This window comes from Ctenopharyngodon idella, chromosome 13 (genome assembly GCF_019924925.1).
Source record: "Ctenopharyngodon idella isolate HZGC_01 chromosome 13, HZGC01, whole genome shotgun sequence".
Lineage (NCBI taxonomy): Eukaryota > Metazoa > Chordata > Actinopteri > Cypriniformes > Xenocyprididae > Ctenopharyngodon > Ctenopharyngodon idella.
The window spans coordinates 2,961,883-2,971,394 of NC_067232.1; the positions used below are offsets into that span (position 1 = coordinate 2,961,883).

The following is a 9,512-nucleotide window of genomic DNA, read 5'->3' on the forward strand; positions in this document are numbered from 1 at the left end:
TCCTTTTAAAAGTTCCCACAGCACTAAAACAACTTCCTTGTTCTGACTCACTCATAGAGTCATTATGAGTAAGTCAGCCATTTAATGGCGCAATAATGTAGCTTAACTTTCACTGATACTACTGACGGACCCTTTCTCAATACCAAATATGGCATATTATTTATATAAAATAATATTTATTGAACAATATTTAAATTAACAACAATAGCCATTATTAAAGACATAAACACAAGCAAACAATAAACATGCAAACAATTCAGTCAAACGTACAAAAGTAGCACTCTAGTAAAGGATTTAGGTTAAATATAGCCTAAATATAGGCTAAAGTATGAAATTTAATTTTCCCCTTAACCCAAATCGTTTTGCTCTGGAACAAGTAATAGATTAATAAGACCAAAGATTGCCCGTTTGATATATTCCCCACATTCATTTTTTTTTTTTTTATTAATATTTTTTTCCACTATCTACATAAGAGCCAGAGGCAAATACCCGAAGGACTGACAGAGATGAAGCTGTTCTCTGCGGGTACATGAGCTCTGAACGGCCGCTGACGGCCTGAAGCTTGCATCTGCGAAAGCGTCAAAACAAATAGTAAAATAGGCACTATGTTTATATATGAGACACATATGTGAGGTCTAAATAACTACATTCTCGCCTGAAAAACTCTTTAAACTACATTTCGTGACATAACAACAGTAGTATTTATAAAAAAAAATATGGTAGATTTGCTCGACCGCCATGACAGTCGCCGCAAGTGGAGCGATAACGGTGAAACGGTACCAGTGCTGATACTCTCAGCCAATCACAAGCATCTCAGCCAATCAGATTCTAGAACCAGAAAGAACTGTTGTATAAACACACACACACGTATTATGGGACAAGACCCTTTTATATACTTATATAACATAAGATATTGGTAGGCTATATTATATAAGCTGCTGTGTTTGTGATCTTGTTTTTCTATCCTTGTGGTGACCAATTGTACCTATGATTATAGTACAGCCTAAAAACTCTAGATTTTGTGGGACATTGTGGTTCTTATAACACATAGCTGCACATTGATATTAAATAATAACTTATTTCACATGTGAAACTGCCAAAAAGTGTCTGTAGGTGGTAGGGTTATGGTTAGGGTGTAATAATTATATTTGGCTTAACCACCATCATCATCATGTGAGACAACATCATAGCCCAAATTGTCTGATCTAGGTCTCCACCTAGTGAGCATTGAATGTTATTGCAGTTAGTTATTTTGCATTCAACGTCCTAAATGCATTAAAATAATTACTACTTAAACAGTTAATCATCATTCTAATTCACATTTTACTGTTCAAAATAGATGACAAACTGTAATTCTACTCAATAATGAGTTTTTGCTTCATTGTGAGTCTATTGAATCCCAGCGTGTCAATTTACAGACACATGCCAGTAATTTGACCTCCCGCTGACTGCAGTGACACAGGAGGCAATCTAATGACAAACTAATGACACAGTCTCCTGGCAACAGCGAACGCTGATGATTACACCTGTGGCTTCCATCTGTATAATCCCACATAGCAGACCACATCTAGAAGAGAGATGCAGGGTTTATGGAAATATATTCTATTTATTGGTTAATTGTTTGCTTTCATAAATCATTAATGGAGGAGAAACGAGAAACTTACCATGTAAGACTTCTCAAGACGCCCTGTGTGAGTTCAGATGGAGTGAGCAGGTGGCTTTGCAGACGTATGAATCTGCCCTGTGAGAAGGGTCCAGAGGGAAGGTATGACTTTGAGAGCATGGTTGAGACAGACAGACGTGCGTTCTCCAAATTCAATCCTGGAGCCCAGATGCCTGATGAAAACGCTCCTCTGGCACCTCTGCGTGACGATGTGACTCTAATAGATCCGTGCTCCGGTCAACTGAGTGCAGGGGCACAGGTGCGTCTGAAAGCAAAGAGCAGAACCCCATTCATCGAAACAGTTTACACTCCGTCCGATCTCTGGGTTCCGACAGGAGCACGAGACAGGCCTCAGACTCCTTCAACCAGACCTTCAGCTCTGATATATGACACTTCTGAGCACAAGAGGTGGAACTCCAGGATGAAACCAGAGGCTGCATTAAAGGCTAACCTTAGAGGTAACTGCAACCTTTTTGTTACTGGCCTACACGTTTGGAGTGACTGCAGCAGTGTAACAAAAAGCAATTTAACAGACTCTTACATATTTATTAACGTATTCCATCTGCTTTGTCATCAGGTTGGACAAGTGCACAGAGTATTAAACACCCCTCTGAGGACAGCCATGAAATAAATGCGGTCAGTCATAGCCATGCTCAATTATTCATCTCTGCTACTGTAATAATACTCTTGTAAGCTGTGTTCAAAGCGTTATCACTTTTAAAGCACTGAACATTAACAATTCATGTGAAATGTGCCTTAAAGAAATAGTTCACCCAAAAATGAACATTCTGTCATCATTTACTCACCCTATTGTTGCTCCAAACCTGTATGACTTTTCTGTCTTCCTTGGAACATAAAAAGAGAAATTTTGAAGAATTGTATTGGTCGCTCTTTTACATGCAGTTAGGCCTACCGTTAAAGGGTTAGTTTCACCCAAAAATGAAAATTCTGTCATTTATTACTCAACCTCATGCCGTTCCACACCCGTAAGACCTTCGTTAATCTTTGGAACACAAATTAAGATATTTTTGTGGAAATCCGATGGCTCAGTGAGGCCTCCATAGCCAGCAATGACATTTCCTCTCTCAAGATCCATTAATGTACTAAAAACATATTTAAATCAGTTCATGTGAGTACAGTGGTTCAATATTAATATTATAAAGCGACGAGAATATTTTTGGTGCACCAAAAAAACATAATAAGGACTTATATAGTGATGGCCGATTTCAAAACACTGCTTCAGGAAGCTTCTGAGCGTTACGAATCAGCGTATCGAATCATGATTCGGATCGCGTGTCAAACGGCCAAACTGCTGAAATCACGTGACTTTGGCACTCCGAACCGCTGATTCGACACACTGATTTGACATGCTGATTCATAACGCTCCGAAGCTTCCTGACTCAGTGTTTTGAAATCGGCCATCACTATATAAGTCGTTATTTTGTTTTTTTTGCCGCACCAAAAAATTCTCGTCGCTTTATAATATTAATATTGAACCACTGTAGTCACATTGACTATTTTAACCATGTTTTTAACTACCTTTCTGGACCTCAAAAGGTGCAATGATGTTGCTGCCTATGTGTGGATCAGATACCCTCGGATTTCATCAAAAATATCTTCATTTGTGTTCCCAAGATGAACAAAGGTCTTACGGGTGTGGAACGACATGAGGGTGAGTAATTAATGACAGAATTTTCATTTTTGGGTGAACTAACCCTTTAATGAGGACGGAGCTTTCAGTCTTCAAAAATCACACAAAAGCACCATGAAAGTATCAAAAAAATTGTATATATAAGTTGTGTTACTATAGTCTGAGAATCTAAACCATAACTGACTTTAAACTAGCTTTAATTTCTGACCTATTCTTGACAAATCTACCTGGATGAGAGATGTAGCGATTTTTTTTCTTCTTCATTTTACTTGGATGTTTTCAATAAATTGGTTGATTAATTTTGCAAAAACTGTCTGAATAATTTGGTTATGAATTGAACTGATCTGGCTCTCAAGTTCTCAGTGACTCAATGACCACGTTTATATGCAATTAAGAAAATGGTTTATTTCAGCGGTTTTTTTTTTTGCAGAAAGCAGCGTTTTGAAATGTCAGTTAAATGTAAACGTCTTTTCCTTTCGTCATAAAAAAAGAAAACGGCTTCTCCCATAGACTGTGGCTTATGTGGCCACATGAACGCATAATATGCATTCTTAAAGTCACAATGAAATCAAAATGGACAATTCTTGTTTTTTATGGACTTATAAATGATTTATGATGTATTGTGAACGAAAAATTTCTCCTGCTTGCAGTGACATCTCTTCTCTGATGATGCTTTCACCATCACAAAGGCGGGAGGACCTGTCACTCACATGACATCACAGCAGTAGCAAATCACAATCATCCAATCAGTTCCCCATGGACAAAATCAAGTCCCGCCTTACATTTGTTCTTGTTTGACAAGCCGTTTCGCATGGATATATGTCACAATATGGAAGAAAAGCCTTTTGTGACTTCCGTTTCATGCTGACTTTGTCATTAATTACTCACCCTCTTGTCGTTCCAAACCTGTAAGACCATGGAACACAAATGAAGATATTTTTGATGAAATCCAAGGGTATCTGTTCCACACATAGGCAGCAACATCATTGCACCTTTTGACGTCCAGAAAGGTTTTTGCACACAATAAGTATTCTCGTCGCTTCATAACATTAAGGTTGAACCACTGTAGTCACATTGACTATTTTAACCATGTTTTTAACTACCTTTCTAGACCTCAAAAGGTGCAATGACGTTGCTGCCTATATGTGGATCAGATACCCTCGGATTTCATCAAAAATATCTTAATTTGTGTTCCGAAGATGAACAAAGGTCTTACGGGTGTGGAACGGCATGAGGGGGAGTAATAAATGACAGAATTTTCATTTTTGGGTTAACTAACCCTTTAAGGTGCGGCCACATTAGTGAAATCTTCTGAGCAAAAAAAGGTCTGTCTATTGTCGATGTAGCTCAGTGAAGCTATGCATAAAGCTCATGGGTTCACAGCTCACACAATGACTGGATTTCACCCATGAAAATTCACCAAACAATGAAAAATATGACTGTACCTTTACAGGTGTTTGAAATGTGCGCTTGTTTGCACACTTAGGGTTACCACCTTCGGTGTGTAAAAAATTCAGGAAAACAGACAATTTCTCACCAAGCATGACAATTCTAGACAAGTCGCACCCCATATTGACCTGATAGACAATAGGTGCATCATTTCATCTTTTTATTACAGAAATATTAATGGGATGTATGACAGACCGATTCTCTAGATCTCCAAAAAACACCTGTTGTTCACCTGCAGCAGTTCTAGTGATTAGAGCTCACTGGAGAGCAAGACTATTAGTGAATAATGACTTCAATTTCAGTCTTTCTTACACAAAGCTTTTTATGTCTTCAGAAAATGTAAAATATAGCACATGCAAAGAGTCATTCAGTCTACTTTTATGATGACTTACTTTTATGCTGCTTTTGCATCTTTTTTGAAGCAAAGTCTCCAGTCATTGCCATTAAAATAAGCTAAATTTAGGATATTCTTGAAACATTTTCCCTTTTGTGTTCCATGGAAGAAAGAAAGAATTTTTAAACTTAACTTGTATGTTATATTTGCCCTATTTTGTCACACTTTTAGACCATAGGACATTTTCTAATAATGTGCCATTGTGTCTTTTTACTATCCTTTCATAGGGTACAAGACCATCTGTACTTTATGATAGCGTAGCAACGGCAGCTCGACAATACATCTACACTTCTGCAGCCCAAAGGTCTGAATGTATTTGTTCTAAAAGCTCCCTTAACTACAGCAATTTATTTTCCAAGACTCTCTCAACTTGACTAATTGGTACTTTCTATACCATTTGTCTGTTTACACATTTGGCAGGCACTTTTATCCAAAACTTACAGTGCATTCAAGGTATACTTCAAGGGATAATTCATCATTTAGTCATCATTTACTCACCCTCAAGTAGTTCCAAACCTGTATGAATTTCTTTGTTCTGCTGAACACAAACAAAGATATTTGGAAGAATGTCAGGAACCAAACAGATTTTGCCCCTACCATAATATTTATTTTCCCTACTATGGTAGTCAGTGGGGGGTGAGATCTACTGCAATATTCCATTAAAAAAATTGAGTTCTTGGTGAACATGAACTTTAAACACCCATGTAAAAGGTAGGATAATGTAGATGCTAATATGCCAGCTGAGTGTTCATATCCTGCATGTGATTGTGTGGATGTGCTCTGTATAGAGGTTATGAGAATGTAGACTGGGACTCAAAGTTACCTCCTCGCCACAAACCACCCACAACTACACTGGAAAAAATGGCTGACCCCGTGAGTCAACGCTTCGTGCTGAAGCGATACCACAGCAGACCTGAGCTGTGGCAGGTGAGTCTGCTGCACTGGAAGTGAGGTTACTTCTGCTGAAGATCTGAGACATTGAGAAAGATTTCTTTGCTTTCAGGCTATTGGATCCCATTGGAACAAACATCAGTTGCGTGCCACATTTTACACAAGGAAACCCATCAGCTTGTAAGTGACTTAAATAACCCTGTAATGCATTTAGCAGACACTTAAGTGACTTAAAGGGGACCTATAATGCCCCTTTTACAAGATGTAATATAAGTCTCTGGTGTCCCCAGAATGTGTCTGTGAAGTTTCAGCTCAAAATACCCCACAGATCATTTACAATAGCTTGTCAAATTTGCCCCTATTTGGGTGTGAAAAAACACGCCATTTTTGTGTGTGTCCCTTTAAATGCAAATGAGCCCCCTTTCCAGAAGAGGGAGGAGCTTTAACAGCTGAAGCTTCAGTTGCTCAACAATAACAAAGCTGGAGAATCTCACGCAGATAAAAATGACGATTGTCAGTAACGGTGTTCAGCCTTACATTGTCGGACACTGATGGAGAGGCTCAGGAAGAAGTTACAACTTTTAGAATACATGTGGACATTTCTAAATGGTTAGTGGATAAATTTATGTAGCTCTTGTGGAGTTGATTAAATTTATCAACTATCATGTGCCGTCATGTTAATCTTTTGTGCAAATCCAGCATTGAATTGACCCTCGTTTGTGAAGCAGTCCGGCGTAAAATGAAGGCATGGTAACAACACCCTACTACAACAACTCTTCCTCTTCTCTAAAGCAGCCCAACATGGCCTTCCTCTTCTCTAAAGCAGCCCAACATGGCCTCACCCCCTTTGTTGCGTGTTCCTGGGGGCAGGGTTTATGTAAATTTTAGGGTTTGTGAGGTCACCAACCCAGGAAGAAGCTCACTGTAGTCGCTACTAAAGTTAAAAAAGTGAAATCATAATCAAGGACCCCTTTAAATTGTATTCAAGGTACACTGTTATCAGTTCTTGCTTTTAATTGAACCCATGACCTTGGCATCTCTAATACCATGCTCTACTGTTTGAGCTAAAGCTTTTTATTTTTATTTTTAAGTTCTGAGCTTATAATGTATGTTTACAGATTTATATCAATGTATCTGTGTATAATAAAGTGCGTTGTTTCTGACTGTTGTTTTCATTTAACAGCACCAGTCCATGTCCAAAATCAGGCCATGTACCTTTATATTGGTAAGCAGATGCAGAGAACTTTAAAGCAATGTTTGTTATAAACTATTCAAAAGAAATCAGCTGCATAACTGTCAGTGTGTTTCTGCTTAGTTATTTTCCAGTACATTTATTAAGGCTTTGAGAGATATTTGTGATCTCTCTCTGTACTGTACAGCGGTACGGTTGGCTCTGAGAACATGGACAGTGTGGACATCCCAGAAGAAGACTTCATCCCTCTGACTGTTCTGCGGACCACAGTGCCTCCTCACACCCCTGCCAGCTAGTATGACTCTGATCTGTGTATCTGTGTATACATCATAACCATTTTACAGAACGATTTATACGGAAGATGTTTTGTTTTGTTTTGTGTGTAGCCGAACTACTATACCTGGTTACACTGGAAAAGCCAAGTTTGACAGACCACAGACCTCAGCTGTCAGTTTCCCTTCTTTACCCTATACTCCACAAACAGCAGGGTAAGTCATTACAACATTTCAGATTAAGATATTTTGCTTTGTCTGCGATGGGCTGGCCATCTGTCCAGAATGTTTCCCTGCCTACGGCCCAAGACATTGGGATAGACTCCATTATCCTGCGACCCTACATAGGACAAGTGGTTTGGAACAAATAATCACTTTTCTCTTAATCAATACATTTGACAGACACATTTATCCAAAACTTACAGTGCAATCAAGGTTTTTCATTTTTTTAGTGCCACAATTTTTTAGTGCTGGTCCAATGATTATGCACTTAAACTAAGGTTTTACATGATATCCTACTGATAAATCTTGTGACTGTATTTGATGGCCATAAGGAAAACAGAGCTATCAGTGAGTTTCATGTCTATCCTGTAGCATATATATACAGTATCTCACAGAAGTGAGTACACCCCTCACAATTTTGTAAATATTTTATTATATCTTTTCTCAATATTTTGATTTTTTTGCACTCTCAGATTCCAGATTTTCAAATAGAAATAGTTGTATCTCGACCAAATATTGTCCTATCCTAACAAACCATACATCAAAGATTATTTATTTAGCTTTCTGATGATGTATAAATCTCAATTTCAAAAAATCGACCCTTATGACTGGTTTTGTGGTCCATGGTCTCACACACACACACACACACACGTATGTATGAACATAAACATTAACTGAAATAAAAACTATATAACCATGTTTTTTTTAAATATATATATATATATATATATAACAATGACAAAACACAAAAAAACTTTAACTAAAATTAAAATATTAAAATGGAAAATATAAAAATAAAAGCTAATTAAAAATAATAACAATAATAACTATAATAGTATCTAAATGATACTAAAATAACACTGCTCTGTATTGAAATAATGAGAATCTAATGACAGTAACCAATGACAATAATGGGAATTACAAATAAAAGTCAATAGTAAAGTGCTTGTGATATAACTGCAGAATTTGCAGGGGACATGTGCTTCATTTTCATTTAAATATTGACATAAAGGTCCTTAAAATAGTAATCAGTTTCATTATGTGAAACACAAAAAAACTTTTCATTTTGAGAACCTGGATGTGTTTTCATGAGATTCATCCTTTAAGACTTTTTCACAGAGAAATGCAATACAAATTTGTCTCGGTAGGTGGCAGCAGAGCTTTGTATTCAGAACGTTCTTTTGTAAGTCAACTTTTGTGGTCAAAACCGTAAACATACACAAATTCCCTGAAATAACTTAATAATTTATCATTTTATGAATCAGTAAGAATATAAAGAATTTAATACTCTGATTTAAATCTTGCATAAGTACCTTGTCAGAATACTAAGTAAATGTATTTACATTTGCTAAAAACATAATGATGACCAAGTGATGATCTAATGTTAAATGCTAATAAATCTAGTCTGTGTCATTGCATGCGTTCTAATAGTGTGGTAGTAAACACATCACAGGATCACTCTGAAGAGGCGTTTCCCACAAACCATTGCAGTCACTTATCTTCTGATCTCTGTCTGTTTTTGCCTTAGTATATGCCATGTCAAACTTATTTTTTTCGAACTCCTGCATGTTCCCCTTCTGTCAGAAGCTGAGCTCTGTGTCTGCCCTAGATTTACTGCTCTTCAACGCTCTGCAGAATGTGGCTACGGCTGGAGGTGTGTGAACCGTGTCTTACAGCATCACTTAGTAGACCCCAACATGACGTGTCAGGCTTAACAAAGTTCAGCTCATTTTATAAAGCAGACAGGATGAATAAAGAGACGTGCTGCAGAACAAAAG

The 9,512-nt window shown here is 37.5% G+C and overlaps 2 protein-coding genes across 3 annotated transcripts; both read left to right on the forward strand.

Annotated features, from left to right (window-relative positions):
- Positions 1 to 1,589: 1,589 nt before the first annotated feature.
- Positions 1,590 to 2,596, forward strand: LOC127524926 (spermatogenesis-associated protein 48). The gene has a single exon (XM_051916982.1). It carries the CDS (start codon positions 1,590 to 1,592, stop codon positions 2,292 to 2,294), a length of 705 nt encoding a protein of 234 aa, XP_051772942.1. The 3' UTR covers positions 2,295 to 2,596.
- A 3,118-nt stretch (positions 2,597 to 5,714) lies between these two features.
- On the forward strand, positions 5,715 to 9,436 carry LOC127524927 (spermatogenesis-associated protein 48-like). 2 transcript variants are annotated; one of them, XM_051916984.1, is made up of 6 exons: positions 5,715 to 6,084; positions 6,161 to 6,228; positions 7,232 to 7,273; positions 7,428 to 7,535; positions 7,627 to 7,728; positions 9,319 to 9,436. In XM_051916984.1, exons 1-6 carry the CDS (start codon positions 6,019 to 6,021, stop codon positions 9,323 to 9,325), a joined length of 393 nt encoding a protein of 130 aa, XP_051772944.1. In that variant the 5' UTR covers positions 5,715 to 6,018; the 3' UTR covers positions 9,326 to 9,436. The 2 variants fall into 2 exon arrangements, with proteins under 2 accessions (XP_051772944.1, XP_051772945.1); XM_051916985.1 differs by lacking the exon at positions 9,319 to 9,436 and having other exon boundaries at positions 7,428 to 7,692.
- Positions 9,437 to 9,512: the final 76 nt, after the last annotated feature.

What these genes read in the sequence shown, in the direction of transcription:
- LOC127524927 (XM_051916984.1), top strand. Translation starts at nt 6,019, where the DNA reads ATGGCTGACCCCGTGAGTCAACGCTTCGTGCTGAAGCGATACCACAGC. An exon ending in GCAGACCTGAGCTGTGGCAG is followed by an intron (nt 6,085 to 6,160) that starts GTGAGTCTGCTG and finishes CTTTGCTTTCAG; the next exon opens with GCTATTGGATCCCATTGGAA. An exon ending in CCTCACACCCCTGCCAGCTA is followed by an intron (nt 7,536 to 7,626) that starts GTATGACTCTGA and finishes TTTTGTGTGTAG; the next exon opens with CCGAACTACTATACCTGGTT.
- LOC127524926 (XM_051916982.1), top strand. Translation starts at nt 1,590, where the DNA reads ATGGAAATATATTCTATTTATTGGTTAATTGTTTGCTTTCATAAATCA.